Genomic DNA, 20,164 nt, shown 5'->3' on the forward strand with positions numbered 1-20,164 from the left:
GAACTCTGCAAGTTGCTGCACATAAAACTACTGATGTCCGTGTATCATCCGCACACGGACGGTCTGGTAGAAGGGTTTAACCAAACATTAAAAAAATAAGTTGAAAAAAGGTGGCGGCTACAGATGGAAAGGACTGGGACCTCCCTCTGCCCCGTCTCATGTTCACAGCGCGAGAGGTACCCCCGGCCTCTACTGGGTTCTCGCCCTTCGAACTGCTGTATGGCAGGCACCCTCGTGGTCTCTTGGACGTGGCCAAAGAGATGTGGGAACAACAACCCACTCCACATAAAAGGGTCACTGATTACTGTCACCGAGATGCAGGATCGGATAGAGACAGCGCTGCCTGTGGTCGGGGAGCATATGGAGGCCGCGCCCAGAGTCGGGGCTATAATCGGCAGGCTCGGGTCCGGATCTTTAACCCGGGTGATCGGGTTTTGGTTCTGGTGCCGACCGGGGACAGCAAGTTCGTGGCCAGGTGGCAGGGGCCCTACGAGGTACTCAAGAAAATTGGAATGTAAACTACAAGGCACACCAGCCGGGGCGGTAGGGCTGCAGCTAACGATTATTTGAATAATCGATTAGTTGTTGATAATTTCATTGATCAGGAAAAAAATAAATAAAAGACAAAGACAAAAAAAGGGGTTTATATGATTTTACTTGAAAAATGATGTTCAAAGGTCATATTAAAACAAATTTAGGAGTGACCTATTTACAAAAATTTAGCATTACAATGTAAAAAAACAAAAAAAAAAAAAAAAAAAAACCCACATCCACATGGTCAGGGCTGAGGCTAGCCGTCTTCTTACACGCTATGTTTCCTGTAGCAGAGAAGAGGCGTTCCGATGGTGTGGATGTACTTGGAATAGGTAAGACCGTTATGGGGGGGGGGGGGGGGGGGGGAATGTGTGGAGGGTGGAGTTATTGGGAGGGGGGGGGATCTGTGGAGGGCGGAGTTATTGGGGGGGAATCTGTGGAGGGCGAAGTTTATGAATGGCGCAGGCGCGTCACGTAAGTTAGTGACGTTACGCCGCCGCCCGCCCTGCCTGTTACCGGAGCTTCATTGTAAGGTAAAAAAGATTTGCTGATTTCGAGTAAACCGTCCGCATAGCAACGAATCAGCGATTATTCCATAACGGGATTAGTTTACAACAAATCCAGTTATCGAATATTATCGATAGAGTTAATTAATCGTTGCAGCCCTACAGGGCACCATGTGAATTTACTCAAACCGTGGAAGGATAGGGAGACCCGTACAGAAGACAGCCCGCGGCCGGGTTTTCTAGGAGAAGAGGTACCGGCCCCTCTGTCTGATGCAAGAGAGGCCGTTAAGTAAGAACTGCTGACAGCCTCTCCTCTAAACAGGCTCAGGAGACCAAGTTCGTTAGTCGGAACACGGATGTGTTTTCGGACCTCCCTGGACGCACTTCCACAATTCGGCATGACATTGTCACTGAGCCTCAGGCAAAAGTCAGGTTAAAACCTTACCGGGTACCCGAGGCTCGGCGACCGCCATATCGGAGGAGGTGCAGATGATGTTGCAGCTAGACGTCATTGAGGAGTCAAAAAGTGAGTGGGCCAGTCCGATAGTATTGATACCCAAGCCGGACGGGACGTTGCAGTTTTGTAACGACTTTCGAAAACTTAGCGAGGTTTCCAAGTTCGATGCGTATCCCATGCCCCGGGTGGATGAGCTCATCAAGAGGTTAGGATAAGCCCGGTATTTTTCTGTTTTGGACCTCACCAAAGGGTACCGGCAGGTGCCCCTAATGGAGGCTGCCAAGGAGAAAACTGCCTTCATCACGCCTGAGGGGCTGTATCAATAGAAGGTGTTACCCTTTGGTCTGCACGGCGCCCCGCCACGTTCCAACGACTCATCGACATTGTGCTTCGTCCACATCGTCGGTACGCCTCGGCTTACCTGGATGATATCGTCATCCACAGTACCGACTGGGAAAGTCATCTACCCAAAGTGCAGGCTGTGGTGGACTCCCTTCGGAAAGCTGGCCTAACCGCTAACACAAAAAAATGTGCGATACGGTTAGAGGAGACCAAGTACCTGGGGTATGTAATTGGGCGCGGAGTGATCAAACCCCAAGTGAACAAAATAGAGGCGACACGGAATTGGCCCCGACCTGTCCCCACAAGGCAAATAGTCATTCCTGGGAATGGTGGGCTATTACATGAGGTTTGTCCCCACTTTGCTATGGTGGCCGCGCCCTTGACAGGGCTCTTGAAGGGACACAAGTCAATGTAGGTTCGCAGGTATGATCGGGCAGAAGAGGCTTTCTCCGCTTTGAAGTCGGCCCTGTGTGGGTTCCCGTTTTTGGCAAGTTTATAGTATAGACCGATGCCTCCGAAGTAGGTCTCGGTGCGGCTCTGTCTCAGGAAGTCAACGTGGAGGAGCGTCCTGTTGTCTTCCTCAGCCGTAAGCTCACCCCAGCCCAGACCAGGTACAGTATAGTGGAGAGAGAGAGCCTGGCCATCAAGTGGGCTCTCGAGTCTCTCCGCTATTATCTGTTGGGGAGGGAGTTCCATCTGGTGACCGACCACTGCCATCTCAAGTGGATGAGCCAGGCCAAGGACGGAAATGCCTGGGTCACCAGGTGGTTCCTATCTTTACAAAACTTCAAGTTTTCCGTGGAACACAGGGCAGGCCGGTTACAGGGAAACGCGGATGCCCTGTCCCAGGTACAGTATCTGGCGGGTGCTCACCCCCCTCAGGGTTGAACAAAGGTAAGAAGGTACAAGGAATCATCGTGGATGATGGGTACGCGTCACCGACGTTCCTGGCCTCAGTGGAGTAAGAGACGGTTTTTATGTGTCAGCAGCAGTTGTTTGACACCTTAATACTTAGTATGGCGGCAATACCCGATACAGGACGGCTCTTACAGGGGGTAGTTAACTCCCCATGTTCCAGGCAGAGTTTTGCCAGGCCTAAGAAAAAAAAAAAAAAAATGCCAGCACTGCCAGGTGAGGAGGACTAACTCTGTGACAGTGGAGCTCAGGAGGTCTGTGTGCTGGGATCTGAGGCTTGTGCCGTGCTGGAGGGCCGAGACCCGTCTGTAAGGGAAACGGGCCCCCTAAAAGCCGGCTATGGACTGCTGAGGCAGAACTGCCAACAAGGTGATTTTTACTATGTGGACTTTCCATTGTGTGAACCAAGACCAAGGCTGCAAAGGGACGTTTTGTTTTTGCTTTATGTGTGAATAAACACGAAAGTTTGATTTAAGAACTGGTAATTTGCCTCTGTACTGGGTCCGCACACCCCGTCTACCAGAACGAATCCCCACAGGATCCCGAGTTACATCCTGTATTATTCTCCAGAGCTGCACTCACTATTCTGCTGGTACAGTCACTGTGTACATACATTACTTATCCTGTACTGATCCTGAGTTACATCCTGCATTATACTCCAGAGCTGCACTCACTATTCTGCTGGTGCAGTCACTGTGTACATACATTACTTATCCTGTACTGATCCCGAGTTACATCCTGTATTATACCCCAGAGCTGCACTCACTATTCTGCTGGTGCAGTCACTGAGTACATACATTAGTTATCCTGCACTGATCCTGAGTTACATCCTGTATTATACTCCAGAGCTGCACTCACTATTCTGCTGGTGCAGTCACTGTGTACATACATTACTTATCCTGTACTGATCCTGAGTTACATCCTGTATTATACCACAGAGCTGCACTCACTATTCTGCTGGTGCAGTCACTGTGTACATACATTACTTATCCCGTACTGACCCTGAGTAACATCCTGTATTATACTCTAGAGCTGCACTCACTATTCTGCTGGTACAGTCACTGTGTACATACATTACTTATCCTGTACTGATCCTGAGTTACATCCTGTATTATACTCCAGAGTTGCACTCACTATTCTGCTGGTGCAGTCACTGTGTACATACATTACTTATCCTGTACTGATCCTTAGTTACATCCTGTATTATACTCCAGAGCTGCACTCACTATTCTGCTGGTGCAGTCACTGTGTACATACATTACTTATCCTGTACTGATCCTGAGTTACATCCTGTATTATACTCCAGAGCTGCACTCACTATTCTGCTGGTGCAGTCACTGTGCACATACATTACTTATCCTGTACTGATCCTGAGTTACAGCCTGTATTATACTCCAGAGCTGCACTCACTATTCTGCTGGTGCAGTCACTGTGCACATACATTACTTATCCTGTACTGATCCTGAGTTACATCCTGTATTATACTCCAGAGCTGCACTCACTATTCTGCTGGTGCAGTCACTGTGTACATACATTACTTATCCTGTACTGATCCTGAGTTACATCCTGTATTATACTCCAGAGCTGCACTCACTATTCTGCTGGTGCAGTCACTGTGTACATACATTACGTATCCTGTACTGATCCTGAGTTACATCCTGTATTATACTCTAGAGCTGCACTCACTATTCTGCTGGTGCAGTCACTGTGTACATACATTACTTATCCTGTACTGATCCTGAGTTACAGCCTGTATTATACTCCAGAGCTGCACTCACTATTCTGCTGGTGCAGTCACTGTGTACATACATTACAGACACGGAGGCTCATGTTGCTTTCTCCTTCTTTACTTTCCACCAATAGCAGCAAAGAAGAAATGTACATAATCATAACAGTAAAGGCCCCTCCCCTCTCAGATCCTATAATAAGCAGTGTCCTCTTAGTAACTTCCTCTTTCTTTGCTGCTCCACCAAAGATAAGTTGATTCTGTGTTTCATGTGGTATTTTTGCATGTATGATGCCTGTATTTCAATACCCTGTGTGGCTTAGGGCTTGTCTATTATTCATAGTCTCTGCCCTTTGCCAGGTTTTTATCATTCCCCTAGTTTTGGGCTAGTTGCTTCCTTGTCACCTGTAATCCCCTGCGCCTATTGGGTTTTTCGTTTGGGGGTGCCCCCTCCTTTTTTCCCCATCCTATCCTTGCCTCAACCACCGCGTTTTTATTCAAATTTTCGCTCCGTTTTACTTGGGAGGCGCTCTGCGCCTCTCCTCCTTCCTCCCTACCTTCATCCTCTGCGCCGATTCCGCCCCGCTGGTTCCCGGCGCTCTAGGTTTCGGCGGCAGCTTGCGCTTGGTTTCCCGCGGCTCCGAGATCTCGGCGGCCATTTTGGGAACTCCCGCCCGTCCTCTCGCGGGATTTCGGAGTTTTCTGCCGTGCACGTCTGTCGCTCGGCTCCGGTTCGGCTCCTGCTCTGCGGCGCTTGGGGTGACTAACCCCTCTTTAGGTACCCACCTCCTCGGTCTTAGTGACCCCTAATATATCAGGCATCTGCCAGTTAGATTGTCTGCCACTTTAGTAGCTTTAAATAAACTCCTAATATGTCTTCTGACCGCTCTCCTGCTGGGCCTAATCCCCCCCCCATCTGCTGGGGATCCCAGCTTACCAACTACTAGTGCACAGGCCCTGGAGCTACAACGCTCAGTGTCTAGTGCTATTATTGAGGCAATGGGATCCATGTCTTCTATGATATCCCAAACCATCTCTCAGGCCCTAGCTGCCCATACCCCTGGCCCCTCTACTCAGTTGCCTGTACTCACTAACCCGCAGCCTACCATTGAACCTCCTGCCCAGGAGACCTTGACTGGTGTGATTCAAGCCACCCATGATAGCGCGCTTAGATCGCGCAAAAGAGCCTTGCCGCGTCAGGCAGAACGGACGCGAAAGTGGAAATGTGCTAGAGCACAAACTGATGATATAGATTCGGATGTAGAATCTGATATGGAGGCTTATGCGGAGGCAAGCGGCCAATCTGAAGGGGAGATGGAATCTGAATTTCCAGATGATGCTGGCCCTAGGCCTTCCACCTCTGGGTCCGTGGGCGCCTCCGCCACTGCCCCTAACACGGTTTCTACCCTGGTGGACCCCTCAGGCATCCCATTATTTGATCCTGATTCCCTCCACCACCCTAGGTCGGCGGAGTGGCTGCCAGTGGCTCATGTGAGCGATTACCTGGAACATTGGGTGCGCCGTCCTCTTAGCAAAGAGGCGCGCAGCAAGCTCCGAGCTGAATGCCCCAGACCATTGATCCCCAACAAGGTCTGTGATACGCCATCTGTGGATCCAAAGATGACCCAGTTCTTGGCTAAAACCGGCTGGAACCCCCGCAAGGGGTTAGATTCCGCAATTAGGAGTTGTCAGGATAAACTCCTTGACATCTTTGGCCCCCTCGCCAAAATTTTTGAGATGGCCGAATCGGCCAGAGCGGACGGCTCTCCGATAGATCCGGAGGAGCTTACTGGCTGGATACAGAGGGCCATTTGTATCGCGGGCAGCACAAACTCCTCCCTGGCCATTGAACGGCGTAAAGCCATTTTGTTTAAAATTGACCCGAAATTGGCCAACCTGGCACTCACTGAGTCAGGAAGGGATGCTCAGGGTCTGCTGTTCGGGGATTCCTTTATTAAGGACCTCAGCAGATACGTAGGGGCATTTACCGCCCTGGACAAGGCCCAGTCCTCCATGAGAAGGGTCTTTCAGGGACGGGTCTCCACTAGGGCCGGCAGTAGTAGGGGCCGTCTGTCCGGCCGCTCCAGTTTCCAGGCCCGCAGCTCGGGCAGAGGCTCCTTCAATCAAAGACCGCCCTTCCAGGACCAAAGGAATCCTCCTCCGTTCTTTCCGGCCAGAGGCGGCCAATGGCGTTCGAGGTCTGTCCGGGGAAATCCCAATTTCCGAAAGTCCTTCGGTAAGTCTTCCCCCAGTGGGGGCTTCTTTGGTTCCTTGTGTAGGGGGCAGACTCCGTCTTTGTTTCCACGTTTGGTCCAGCATTACATCAGACCCGTGGGTTTTGACCACTCTACAGGGGTTCCACATAGAGCTCACGGGTTCACCGAACCTCATTCCTTCTCCCCCACCACTTCCCCTAGCCCCACCAAACAGAGAGCTCGTGGACTTAGAGCTGTTTTCCCTTTTTCAAAAGAGGGCGATAGAGAGGGCCCCTTCCGCCCCGAGGGGCGTGCTCAGCAACATCTTCCTAGTTCAGAAGAAAGGTGGGCAAATGCGTCCGGTTATAAATCTCCGGGCCCTGAACTCCGTGGTGCGCTACCGCCACTTCAAGATGGAGGGTATTCACCTCCTTCGGGACTTACTGATCCCAGGGGACTGGATGGTGAAACTGGACCTCAAAGATGCCTATCTGACGGTCCCGATAGCCGCTTCGTCCAGGGATCTCCTGCGCTTCTTGTGGAAGGGCGAAGTGTGGCGCTTCACTTGCCTCCCGTTCGGCCTTTCTTCGGCGCCATGGTGCTTTACCAAGCTCCTGCGTCCGGTCGTTGCCTGGCTGCGGAGTCGGGGTGTACGTCTAGTCATCTATCTGGACGACATCCTCATTATGCATCAATGTCAGGCGGCCCTGCTTCGGCACCTTCAATGGACGTCGGACCTCCTTTCGGCTCTTGGTTTTCTACTGAACCCCGAGAAGTCCTGCCTCACGCCGTCTCGACGGATGGAATTCCTGGGCTTCACGGTGGACTCTGTTGCGGAATCTCTCAGTCTCCCGTCAGAGAAATTGCGGACGATCCGCAAGGAATTGAGACATGCCCTTTCAGCGTCGTCCCTGTCCCTGCGTCACCTGGCTCGCATTATTGGCCTGTTGGCCTCCTCCATCCAGGCGGTGTTTCCAGCCCCCCTCCATTATCGGGCCCTTCAGCGCCTGAAGATTGCTCACCTTCGTTCCGGGGCCTCGTTCGCGGACATGGTGGTTCTGGATCAGGAGGCTCGGGAGGAACTTTGTTGGTGGTTAGACAACTTGGAAGCCTGGAACGGCAGAGCGATCTTCGGATTTCAACCGGAATTCACGATAGAGTCGGATGCGAGTCTCCTGGGCTGGGGTGCCCACTGCGAAGGTGTCTCCACCGGGGGTCGGTGGTCGGAGGCCGAGAGCCATCTTGACATCAACGCTCTGGAACTCCTGGCGGGCTCGTTTGCCATCCGCAGTTTCTCCAATGGCATGGCGCATGCCTGCATCCGATTACGTATGGACAATGTGTCGGCGGTCCGCTATGTCAATCACCTGGGCGGCACCCAGTCGGCTACCTTGGCGCGACTGGCGAAGGAGTTTTGGTCCTACTGTCTCTCCAGGGACATCATGGTGCAGGCGGAGTACCTTCCGGGTCTACACAACGTCCGGGCGGATCGGAGTTCCCGCTGCTTCACGGACGGCAGCGACTGGAGGCTAGCGCCGGAGATGTTCTCCACGATCTCGGATACCTGGGGCCCTTGCGCCGTGGACCTCTTCGCGTCACGGCTCAATACTCACCTTCCCAGGTTCTTCAGCTGGCGCCCGGATCCGGAGGCGGAGGCGGTGGATGCGTTCCTTCAGGACTGGTCTTCGGCTCTGCAATACGCGTTTCCTCCTTTCGCCATGATCCCGAGGATGCTGCTGCAGGTTCGTCGTCAGGTTGCGGAGTTGGTGGTGGTGATCCCCTTCTGGGGGACTCAAGCATGGTACCCGGTTCTCCTGGAACTCCTGACGGACGTGCCTCTCCTCCTTCCGGGTCGGACGGATCTCCTCCAGGGCCCTCTGGGTGCTCCTCACCCCCTGCTGCTCGACGGCTCCCTTCAGCTCCTGGCGTGCCGGATCTCCGGACTCCCGGAGAGGTCGCAGGCATTTCGGAGGCAACTAGACGCCTCCTGGACAACGCTTGGGCTCCCGGCACCCGAAAATCTTACCGGGCAGCTTGGGGAGCTTGGGTTAGCTGGTGCGTGGAACGGAACCTTGATCCCGTTTCGGCGCCTGTGACCCATTTGCTGCAGTTCCTTACATCCCTTTTTGAGGCGGGAAAGGCTTATCGGACCATTAATTTGTTCCGTTCAGCGATTTCTTCGACTCATCAGGGTTTTGATGGCGTTCCGGCGGGTCAACACCCTTCGGTGTCACGCCTGCTACGTGGATCGCGCTTGGCTCGGCCTCCTCGGCCTCGCTTCACCACTACGTGGGACGTTTCCCTGGTCCTCTCTTTTCTCTCTGCGTGGCCTGAGAACGCGGCTCTTTCTCTCCGGCAACTGTCTGCCAAGTTGTTGACCCTCTTTTGTCTCATTTCTTGTAAGAGGGTTTCCGATGTCAGGGCTTTGGATCATGACGCTAGGTCCTTTTCTCCCGAGGGCGTCACGTTTAACATTACGCGGCGCACTAAGACTAATATTCGGTCTGTCTCTTATCCCTGTTTCCCGTCTTCCCCGGCGCTCTGTCCGGTAGCCTGTTTGCGGGAGTATGAGTCGCGTACTAGGACTCACCGCTCTGCGGACGTTCCGCAACTGTTCCTCTCCATCCGCCATCCTTTTGGCCCGGTGTCTAGTCCCACGTTGGCGCGTTGGATGAAGTGGGTCATGTCCCTGTCTGGGATTGATACGGCGGTCTTTACCGCTCATTCGGCCAGGGGCGTGGCTGCCACTGCCCTGGCCGTTTCGGGGGCTCGTTTGGAGGACATCTTGCGCTTGGCTGACTGGTCTACGGCCGCAACGTTCAGAGAATTTTATTTTCGTCCGCCCCCTCATGTGTTTTCGTCGATTATTGATCAGCTTTGAACTTGCAATATGAGCCTCCGTGTCTTGAGGTAAAACTAAATGATTTTCCTATTTCATGACGTAAAGTCATAGTTTTATTAAAGACACGGAGGCGAGTATTGCCCGCCCTGGGTTGTTCCTGCCCGCCCTTTTGTGGTTTTAATTTGTTGGACTGTTTACATTGTCGATTCTGGTTATTTATTACGTATACTTGCATAGTTGTATTACTGACTGTTTATGGTTCTGTTTTCAGCGACCTTATAATGTACGACCGTTTCCTGGGTCGGTTTTTGTTCAATTTTTGCCTGCCTCTTACACTGGCTATATTATTTGCTTTGTTTCAGGTTGAAGGTTCCACGAAGTATGGACTTCTGCGTTGCTCCCGGTTTCCGGAGGTGTTAGCCATGTTGGCTTGAGTTCTACGGCGTGATGGACCGGTTGTTTATCATTCTCGGGTCCAGTTCCAGTTTCCGGTTTCGGTTCCAGTTCCGGTTATGAAGTTGGTGTTTCGGTTCCAAAGAAAGAGGAAGTTACTGAAGAGGACACTGCTTATTATAGGATCTGAGAGGGGAGGGTCCTTTATTGTTATGATTATGTAAATTTCTTCTTTGCTGCTATTGGTGGAAAGTAAAGAAGGAGATAGCAATACTCGCCTCCGTGTCTTTAATAAAACTATGACTTTACGTCATGAAATAGGAAAATCATTTAGTTACATCCTGTATTATACTCCAGAGCTGCACTCACTATTCTGCTGGTGCAGTCACCGTGTACATACATTACTTATCCTGTACTGATCCTGAGTTACATCCTGTATTATACTCCAGAGCTGCACTCACTATTCTGCTGGTGCAGTCACCGTGTACATACATTACTTATCCTGTACTGATCCTGAGTTACATCCTGTATTATACTCCAGAGCTGCACTCACTATTCTGCTGGTGCAGTCACTGTGTACATACATTACTTATCCTGTACTGATCCTGAGTTACATCCTGTATTATACTCCAGAGCTGCACTCACTATTCTGCTGGTGCAGTCACCGTGTACATACATTACTTATCCTGTACTGATCCTGAGTTACATCCTGTATTATACTCCAGAGCTGCACTCACTATTCTGCTGGTGCAGTCACTGTGTACATTCATTACTTATCCTGTACTGATCCTGAGTTACATCCTGTATTATACTCCAGAGCTGCACTCACTATTCTGCTGGTGCAGTCACCGTGTACATACATTACTTATCCTGTACTGATCCTGAGTTACATCCTGTATTATACTCCAGAGCTGCACTCACTATTCTGCTGGTGCAGTCACTGTGTACATACATTACTTATCCTGTACTGATCCTGAGTTACATCCTGTATTATACTCCAGAGCTGCACTCACTATTCTGCTGGTGCAGTCACCGTGTACATACATTACTTATCCTGTACTGATCCTGAGTTACATCCTGTATTATACTCCAGAGCTGCACTCACTATTCTGCTGGTGCAGTCACTGTGTACATACATTACTTATCCTGTACTGATCCTGAGTTACATCCTGTATTATACTCCAGAGCTGCACTCACTATGTGAGCGGATTCAGGCTCTACATGGATGTTAACATGAGGGGGGGGGGGGGGGCACTTACATTTTCTGCTCCAAACCCTAGACCAGTGGTGGCAAAAATTTGTCACAGGTGCCCGAGGTGGTATTCTGAGCCCTCTCTGTGGGGTCCCGCACCCTGGAAAAGTCCATGGTGTACCAATATGCCTTAGAGGTTTTTCCTGCCATTCGGCAGCGCAGGGTGCCCCACGGGCGGCACGGGCAGCATTTAGGGTAAATTATTGGCACTTGGCGCTAAACACGTGGGTTGTACGGCGGCAGATCGGGCGCTCGGTCTGTACCAGGTTCCCCATCATGGCTCTAGATGTTCAGGACTTTATCTGAAACGTAGGGAAGCAGCTCTTACCGTCTTGATGGAGGTCCTGGTCTTCTCCTTCCAGGGGGCGCCGCTGATCTCCAGGGTGCAGTGAACAAATGTCTCCTGGTCATAAGAGCCGAAGATCAGGAGCCTGAAAGATAAGAGGCGGGAGGTCAGAGGCCAGTAACCAGGACCCCCAATTACAGCTCGTACATGGGGGGGGGGGGAAGCAGTAACCAGGACCCCCAATTACAGCTCGTACATGGGGGGGGGGGGAAGCAGTAACCAGGACCCCCAATTACAGCTCATACATTGAAGCAGTAACCAGGACCCCCAATTACAGCTCATACATGGGGGGGGGGGGGGGGGGGAAGCAGTAACCAGGACCCCCGATTACAGCTCATACATGGGGGGCGGGGGGGGGGTCAGTAACCAGGACCCCCCGATTACAGCTCATACATGGGGGGCACATAACCAGTATCAGTGCATTGTGGGAGATGTGGCGCCTGTACCGCAGCACAGGACTCCTAGGCCTGAACGCAGCTTTAGAGGTGACTGGAGCATAAGGATGAAATATTAATGGAGGCAGCAGACTGTGCCTGGGGACAATGGAGGAGCAGCTGGTGCCCGCTGCGCCAGGTAACACAACCCCCATCATCCTGATGAGACTACAGCGATGTGCTCCACTGATCAGGACTAAACTATTACCTCTAACAGGAGCAAAACCTTTATAGCGACAGACCCCCCCCCCCCCCCCGCCAGAGGGCGCTGTCCACCACAGACCCCCCCCCCCCCCCGCCAGAGGGCGCTGTCCACCACAGACCCCCCCCCCCCCGCCAGAGGGCGCTGTCCACCACAGACCCCCCCCCCCCCCGCCAGAGGGCGCTGTCCACCACAGACCCCCCGCCGCCAGAGGGCGCTGTCCACCACAGACCCCCCCCCCCCCCCCCCCCGCCAGAGGGCGCTGTCCACCACAGACCCCCCCCCCCCCCCGCCAGAGGGCGCTGTCCACCACAGACCCCCCGCCAGAGGGCGCTGTCCACCACAGACCCCCCCCCGCCAGAGGGCGCTGTCCACCACAGACCCCCCCCCCGCCAGAGGGCGCTGTCCACCACAGACCCCCCGCCGCCAGAGGGCGCTGTCCACCACAGACCCCCCGCCGCCAGAGGGCGCTGTCCACCACAGACCCCCCGCCGCCAGAGGGCGCTGTCCACCACAGACCCCCCGCCGCCAGAGGGCGCTGTCCACCACAGACCCCCCGCCGCCAGAGGGCGCTGTCCACCACAGACCCCCCGCCGCCAGAGGGCGCTGTCCACCACAGACCCCCCACCCGCCAGAGGGCGCTGTCCACCACAGACCCCCCACCCGCCAGAGGGCGCTGTCCACCACAGACCCCCCCCCGCCAGAGGGCGCTGTCCACCACAGACCCCCCCCCCGCCAGAGGGCGCTGTCCACCACAGACCCCCCCCCCGCCAGAGGGCGCTGTCCACCACAGACCCCCCCCGCCGCCAGAGGGCGCTGTCCACCACAGACCCCCCGCCGCCAGAGGGCGCTGTCCACCACAGACCCCCCGCCGCCAGAGGGCGCTGTCCACCACAGACCCCCCGCCGCCAGAGGGCGCTGTCCACCACAGACCCCCCGCCGCCAGAGGGCGCTGTCCACCACAGACCCCCGCCGCCAGAGGGCGCTGTCCACCACAGACCCCCCGCCGCCAGAGGGCGCTGTCCACCACAGACCCCCCGCCGCCAGAGGGCGCTGTCCACCACAGACCCCCCGCCGCCAGAGGGCGCTGTCCACCACAGACCCCCCGCCGCCAGAGGGCGCTGTCCACCACAGACCCCCGCCGCCAGAGGGCGCTGTCCACCACAGACCCCCGCCGCCAGAGGGCGCTGTCCACCACAGACCCCCCGCCGCCAGAGGGCGCTGTCCACCACAGACCCCCCCGCCAGAGGGCGCTGTCCACCACAGACCCCCCCCGCCAGAGGGCGCTGTCCACCACAGACCCCCCCCGCCAGAGGGCGCTGTCCACCACAGACCCCCCGCCAGAGGGCGCTGTCCACCACAGACCCCCCCGCCAGAGGGCGCTGTCCACCACAGACCCCCCCGCCAGAGGGCGCTGTCCACCACAGACCCCCCGCCGCCAGAGGGCGCTGTCCACCACAGACCCCCCGCCGCCAGAGGGCGCTGTCCACCACAGACCCCCCCCGCCAGAGGGCGCTGTCCACCACAGACCCCCCCGCCAGAGGGCGCTGTCCCCCACAGACCCCCCCCGCCAGAGGGCGCTGTCCACCACAGACCCCCCCCCGCCAGAGGGCGCTGTCCACCACAGACCCCCCCCCGCCAGAGGGCGCTGTCCACCACAGACCCCCCGCCAGAGGGCGCTGTCCACCACAGACCCCTCCTACAGAACACAGCCCCCCACCCCCCAGAAGGGGCGCTCACCTGCCGCACTCCATTACAGACACCTTCAGACGACCTTCGGTCAGGCCCAGGTCGTGCAGCGTCAGTGTCCGGTCCTCCACCTCCTCGGCGGCCGGTGCCACTTGCATCGGAAAAAATGGCTTGTATCTGAATGAAGAGAAAAATCAGAGTTTAACCCCCGGATGGCGAGATCAGGGACAAAGTGCGGCAAACTACTGGCAGCGGGATGCTGAACTATGACACCCAACATGGCGACCGCCAAGTCACATGGCGGCATATGAGCTAGTCAGGTCAAAGGTTAATTACTGGATGATGGAGGCAGCGCACAAGGTCCCATCAACATCCAAGGAGGAGGAGCTACACAGACGAGAGAGCACCGCCAGAATATCCGCCCCCAAGACCCAATGTGCTGAGAGGAGCAGAGGATGGGAGTACCAAGAGGCGGCAGCACAAGGACACTAAACTGGATGATGGGGGCGGCAGTAGTCAGACAGGGAGTGCACAGATGATGCCGGGGGGGGTGTTGGGAGGGGGCAGTGTAGTGGACCCGGATGCTGGGGGGCAGTAGCCCCCGACCCTCCAGCCGGCCACGATGCTGGGGGGCAGTAGCCCCCGACCCTCCAGCCGGCCACGATGCTGGGGGGCAGTAGCCCCCGACCCTCCAGCCGGCCACGATGCTGGGGGGCAGTAGCCCCCGACCCTCCAGCCGGCCACGATGCTGGGGGGCAGTAGCCCCCGACCCTCCAGCCGGGCACGATGCTGGGGGGCAGTAGCCCCCGACCCTCCAGCCGGCCACGATGCTGGGGGGCAGTAGCCCCCGACCCTCCAGCCGGGCACGATGCTGGGGGGCAGTAGCCCCCGACCCTCCAGCCGGGCACGATGCTGGGGGGCAGTAGCCCCCGACCCTCCAGCCGGGCACGATGCTGGGGGGCAGTAGCCCCCGACCCTCCAGCCGGCACGATGCTGGGGGCAGTAGCCCCCGACCCTCCAGCCGGGCACGATGCTGGGGGGCAGTAGCCCCCGACCCTCCAGCCGGGCACGATGCTGGGGGGCAGTAGCCCCCGACCCTCCAGCCGGGCACGATGCTGGGGGGCAGTAGCCCCCGACCCTCCAGCCGGGCACGATGCTGGGGGGCAGTAGCCCCCGACCCTCCAGCCGGGCACGATGCTGGGGGGCAGTAGCCCCCGACCCTCCAGCCGGGCACGATGCTGGGGGGCAGTAGCCCCCGACCCTCCAGCCGGGCACGATGCTGGGGGGCAGTAGCCCCCGACCCTCCAGCCGGGCACGATGCTGGGGGGCAGTAGCCCCCGACCCTCCAGCCGGGCACGATGCTGGGGGGCAGTAGCCCCCGACCCTCCAGCCGGGCACGATGCTGGGGGGCAGTAGCCCCCGACCCTCCAGCCGGGCACGATGCTGGGGGGCAGTAGCCCCCGACCCTCCAGCCGGGCACGATGCTGGGGGGCAGTAGCCCCCGACCCTCCAGCCGGGCACGATGCTGGGGGGCAGTAGCCCCCGACCCTCCAGCCGGGCACGATGCTGGGGGGCAGTAGCCCCCGACCCTCCAGCCGGGCACGATGCTGGGGGGCAGTAGCCCCCGACCCTCCAGCCGGGCACGATGCTGGGGGGCAGTAGCCCCCGACCCTCCAGTCGGGCACGATGCTGGGGGGCAGTAGCCCCCGACCCTCCAGTCGGGCACGATGCTGGGGGGCAGTAGCCCCCGACCCTCCAGTCGGGCACGATGCTGGGGGGCAGTAGCCCCCGACCCTCCAGTCGGGCACGATGCTGGGGGGCAGTAGCCCCCGACCCTCCAGTCGGGCACGATGCTGGGGGGCAGTAGCCCCCGACCCTCCAGTCGGGCACGATGCTGGGGGGCAGTAGCCCCCGACCCTCCAGTCGGGCACGATGCTGGGGGGCAGTAGCCCCCGACCCTCCAGTCGGGCACGATGCTGGGGGGCAGTAGCCCCCGACCCTCCAGTCGGGCACGATGCTGGGGGGCAGTAGCCCCGACCCTCCAGTCGGGCACGATGCTGGGGGGCAGTAGCCCCCGACCCTCCAGTCGGGCACGATGCTGGGGGGCAGTAGCCCCCGACCCTCCAGTCGGGCACGATGCTGGGGGGCAGTAGCCCCCGACCCTCCAGTCGGGCACGATGCTGGGGGGCAGTAGCCCCCGACCCTCCAGTCGGGCACGATGCTGGGGGGCAGTAGCCCCCGACCCTCCAGTCGGGCACGATGCTGGGGGGCAGTAGCCCCCGACCCTCCAGTCGGGCACGATGCTGGGGGGCAGTAGCCCCCGACCCTCCAGTCGGGCACGATGCTGGGGGGCAGTAGCCCCCGACCCTCCAGTCGGGCACGATGCTGGGGGGCAGTAGCCCCCGACCCTCCAGTCGGGCACGATGCTGGGGGGCAGTAGCCCCCGACCCTCCAGTCGGGCACGATGCTGGGGGGCAGTAGCCCCCGACCCTCCAGTCGGGCACGATGCTGGGGGGCAGTAGCCCCCGACCCTCCAGTCGGGCACGATGCTGGGGGGCAGTAGCCCCCGACCCTCCAGTCGGGCACGATGCTGGGGGCAGTAGTCCCCGACCCTCCAGTCGGGCACGATGCTGGGGGGCAGTAGTCCCCGACCCTCCAGTCGGGCACGATGCTGGGGGGCAGTAGTCCCCGACCCTCCAGTCGGGCACGATGCTGGGGGGCAGTAGTCCCCGACCCTCCAGTCGGGCACGATGCTGGGGGGCAGTAGTCCCCGACCCTCCAGTCGGGCACGATGCTGGGGGGCAGTAGTCCCCGACCCTCCAGTCGGGCACGATGCTGGGGGGCAGTAGTCCCCGACCCTCCAGTCGGGCACGATGCTGGGGGGCAGTAGTCCCCGACCCTCCAGTCGGGCACGATGCTGGGGGGCAGTAGTCCCCGACCCTCCAGTCGGGCACGATGCTGGGGGGCAGTAGTCCCCGACCCTCCAGTCGGGCACGATGCTGGGGGGCAGTAGTCCCCGACCCTCCAGTCGGGCACGATGCTGGGGGGCAGTAGTCCCCGACCCTCCAGTCGGGCACGATGCTGGGGGGCAGTAGTCCCCGACCCTCCAGTCGGGCACGATGCTGGGGGGCAGTAGTCCCCGACCCTCCAGTCGGGCACGATGCTGGGGGCAGTAGTACCTGATCTTGTAGTGGGGCAGGATGCCAGGGGCAGCGGTCCCCGACCCTCCAGTCGGGCCGGATGCTGGGGGCAGTAGTACCTGATCTTGTAGTGGGGCCGGATGCTGAGGGGAGTAGTACCCGACCCACCAGTCGGGCAGGATGCCGGGGGCAGTAGTCCCCGACCCTCCAGTCGGGCCGGATGCTGGGGGCAGTAGTACCTGATCTTGTAGTTGGGCAGCGTGTGCTTCCTCCGGATCACCCTCTTCAGCTGGGTGACGATGATGGAGGTCAGCTGCGGCATGGGCCGGCCCTCGAACTGGCTGTGCACCTGGAAGTCGATGAGCGGCTCGTCCAGGAAGCAGAAGGCCCAGTGGGTGAAGGGCAGGCGGCGGAACATCAGGCGGAGGCGGCCCTGCACCCGGCCCAGCCGCACCGACAGCGACGCCGACTTCCCGAAGAGCAGCTCCACGTCCACGGCCAGGCGCAGGCCGCCCCCGTACTCCGCCTCCAGCTCGAAGCTCAGCTCCTCGTCCCCGGCCTCGGCGGGCGGCACCAGGCGGATGCCCCGCAGCACCGGCACGGCCTCCCCGAGGCTCAGCTCCCGCAGGCTCAGCCCCTCCAGCAGCCGCCCGGCCGTCCGCGACAGCAGCAGCTCCTCCAGCTCCACCCGGATCTTCCGCAGCAGCCAGCGCCGCAGCACGGCCGTGTCCCGCAGCTCCCGGAACAGGAACAGGAAGATGGCGTTCAGGAAGTGGCAGCTCTCGGGCGCCGCCGAGCCCAGCAGGTAGTCCCGCAGCGAGGCGTCCGCCTGCACCGAGCGCCCGGGGCTGGGGGGAGGCGGGGGCGGCGGCGGAGCGGCCGGCCGGCGGTACAGGAGCAGCAGCTGCAGCAGCACGGTCAGCACACAGCCGGCCAGAGCGGCCAGCAGCAGCGCGTACACCATGACCGGCCTGCGCCTCACAGCAGCGGCCTCAGCGCCAGCGAGCCGCCCATTGGCTGGCCTCAGCAGGAAGGGGCGGGCTCCGGCTCCGCCACCGGCCAGGTGATTGGCTGCCGGACTGACACGGGGCGGCTACTACCGTCCAGCTGTCACCCTGTGCGAGAGACTGATTGGCTGCGACATCGCATGGGCGGGACCAATGTGATTGCGTCACTCCGTTATCCGTTTTTGCCTCAGCTGTTCTCCTCCGTCGCAGATTAGTGGACTAAGAACGAGGAAAGGGGCGGGGAATGGTGACGTCATGTGCGTGCACCCACGATACGTTCTTGTTGTCATGGTGACAAGCTGTTGAAGTTGAGAAGTGTGGAGCTTAGCGTGTCAGTGGAGAGGAAACTGCAGGGGCTGTGGGGGGCGCCGTCTGCAGGGTGTGGGGTGCACCGTCTGCAGGGTGTGGGGTGCACCGTCTGCAGGGTGTGGGGGTGCGCCGTCTACAGGGTGCGGGGGCGAGCCGTCTGCAGGGTGTGAGGTGCGCCGTCTGTAGGGTGTGGGGGTGCACCGTCTGTGGGGGTGCGCCGTCTGCAGGGAGTGGGGGTGCGCCGTCTGCAGGGTGCGGGGGCGCGCCGTCTGCAGGGTGTGAGGTGCGCCGTCTGTAGGGTGTGGGGGTGCACCGTCTGTGGGGGTGCACCGTCTGTGGGGGTGCGCCGTCTGCAGGATGTGAGGTGCGCCGTCTGCAGGGTGCGGGGGAGCGCCGTCTGCAGGGTGCGGAGGTGCGCCGTCTGTAGGGTGTGGGGGTGCGCCGTCTGCAGGGTGTGGGGGTGCACCGTCTGTGGGGGTGCGCCGTCTGCATGGAGTGGGGGTGTACCGTCTGTAGGGTGTGCGGGTGCACCGTCTGTAGGGTGTGGGGGTGCGCCGTCTGCAGGGTGTGAGGTGCGCCGTCTGTAGGGTGTGGGGGTGCACCGTCTGTGGGGGTGCGCCGTCTGCAGGGAGTGGGGGTGCGCCGTCTGCAGGGAGTGGGGGTGCGCCGTCTGCAGGGTGCGGGGGCGCGCCGTCTGCAGGGTGTGAGGTGCGCCGTCTGCAGGGTGTGAGGTGCGCCGTCTGTAGGGTGTGGGGGTGCACCGTCTGTGGGGGTGCGCCGTCTGCAGGGAGTGGGGGTGCGCCGTCTGCAGGGTGCGGGGGCGCGCCGTCTGCAGGGTGTGAGGTGCGCCGTCTGCAGGGAGTGGGGGCGCGCCGTCTGCAGGGTGTGAGGTGCGCCGTCTGTAGGGTGTGGGGGGCGCCGTCTGCAGGGTGTGGGGTGCACCGTCTGCAGGGTGTGGGGGTGCGCCGTCTGCAGGGTGCGGGGGCGAGCCGTCTGCAGGGTGTGAGGTGCGCCGTCTGTAGGGTGTGGGGGTGCACCGTCTGTGGGGGTGCGCCGTCTGCAGGGAGTGGGGGTGCACCGTCTGCAGGGTGTGGGGGTGCGCCGTCTGCAGGGTGCGGGGGCGAGCCGTCTGCAGGGTGTGAGGTGCGCCGTCTGTAGGGTGTGGGGGTGCACCGTCTGTGGGGGTGCGCCGTCTGCAGGATGTGAGGTGCGCCGTCTGCAGGGTGCGGGGGCGCGCCGTCTGCAGGGTGCGGAGGTGCGCCGTCTGTAGGGTGTGGGGGTGCGCCGTCTGCAGGGTGTGGGGGTGCACCGTCTGTGGGGGTGCGCCGTCTGCATGGAGTGGGGGTGTACCGTCTGTAGGGTGTGCGGGTGCACCGTCTGTAGGGTGTGGGGGTGCGCCGTCTGCAGGGTGCGGGGGCGCGCCGTCTGCAGGGTGTGAGGTGCGCCGTCTGTAGGATCTGTAGCCTCCTTCCATCTGGTGACATCAGGGCGGAGCTCGTTCAGAGCCGATGTCTCCGCAGTGAAGCCCCTTCCAGTCCGGCAGCAGCCGCTCCCGCACTATTCTGCGCAGCAATGTGAGAGGAGGAGACGGAAGCGCCATTCTGTGATGAGATATGTTACAGACTTTCTGCTAGTCGGCCGGACTGTATGTAGCGGCCACCTCTGCCCAGGCCATTTCATCGGTCTTCCTGTATTATCTGCTTTCTTTCGGGGCATTTGTTTTGTACTCAGTTTAGATTATTTGCTGCGTCTTGTGCTTATTACATCCTGAAGCAAAATAAACAGGAAGAGCACAGATTTATGATGGATCGGTGCTTGTAACGGATCTCCTGGCACCCCGGCCGGGTACCTCCGTCAATGGATGCTCCTAGTGCT

The 20,164-nt window shown here is 59.3% G+C and overlaps 1 protein-coding gene across 1 annotated transcript in view; it reads right to left on the reverse strand.

Moving 5' to 3' along the window:
• The window catches only part of PDZD8 (PDZ domain containing 8), a 32,456-nt gene extending 14,464 nt beyond the window's left edge, over positions 1–17,992 (reverse strand). The window contains exons 1-3 of the mRNA XM_044274128.1: positions 17,213–17,992; positions 13,885–14,010; positions 11,491–11,593 (exon numbers count right to left, since the gene is read on the reverse strand). Of these exons, the coding sequence (XP_044130063.1) occupies positions 11,491–11,593; positions 13,885–14,010; positions 17,213–17,937 (954 nt within the window). The 5' untranslated portion in view covers positions 17,938–17,992. The remainder of the gene's footprint in view (positions 1–11,490; positions 11,594–13,884; positions 14,011–17,212) is intronic.
• Positions 17,993–20,164: the final 2,172 nt, after the last annotated feature.

This window comes from Bufo gargarizans, unplaced genomic scaffold (genome assembly GCF_014858855.1).
Source record: "Bufo gargarizans isolate SCDJY-AF-19 unplaced genomic scaffold, ASM1485885v1 original_scaffold_1491_pilon, whole genome shotgun sequence".
NCBI lineage: Eukaryota > Metazoa > Chordata > Amphibia > Anura > Bufonidae > Bufo > Bufo gargarizans.